This window comes from Pygoscelis adeliae, unplaced genomic scaffold (assembly GCF_000699105.1).
Source record: "Pygoscelis adeliae isolate BGI_AS28 unplaced genomic scaffold, ASM69910v1 Scaffold982, whole genome shotgun sequence".
Classification (NCBI taxonomy): domain Eukaryota; kingdom Metazoa; phylum Chordata; class Aves; order Sphenisciformes; family Spheniscidae; genus Pygoscelis; species Pygoscelis adeliae.
Window position 1 is genome coordinate 30,894 of NW_008824208.1, and position 329 is coordinate 31,222.

The 329-nt window shown below is 70.2% G+C and overlaps 1 protein-coding gene across 1 annotated transcript in view; it reads right to left on the reverse strand.

Annotated features, from left to right (window-relative positions):
- Nucleotides 1–313, reverse strand: part of LOC103925986 ([Protein ADP-ribosylarginine] hydrolase-like) — a gene marked incomplete at its 3' end in the record, with an annotated part of 2,880 nt that extends 2,567 nt beyond the window's left edge. The window contains exon 1 of the mRNA XM_009334796.1: nt 107–313. Within this exon, the coding sequence (XP_009333071.1) occupies nt 107–309 (203 nt within the window). The remainder of the gene's footprint in view (nt 1–106) is intronic.
- Nucleotides 314–329: the final 16 nt, after the last annotated feature.

Sequence of the window (329 nt, forward strand, 5' to 3'; positions counted from 1 at the left end):
CCCCCCCCGAACACTCCACTGTGGGGCTGGGGTACGACGGGGACACCATCCCCTGGGGACCCTCCCCTGTGTCTGTGGGGTGCAATGGAGACCCCCGCTGCCCCACCCCCTCCAACCTGTGGCCAGGCCCTCGGCGGTCGCCAGGTGGAGGACGGTGTCATCGCTGACGGGCCACTCGGGGGGCTCAAGGGTGATGGCCTCCAGCCCCCCCAGCTCGGCTAGCTCAGCATGGATCTGGGGTCCCGAGGTGCAGTACTCCCAGCGGCCCCCCCGGTACCCAAGCGCATCCCCCACCCCGCTCAGCACCATGGCCGCTTCATAGGCTTACC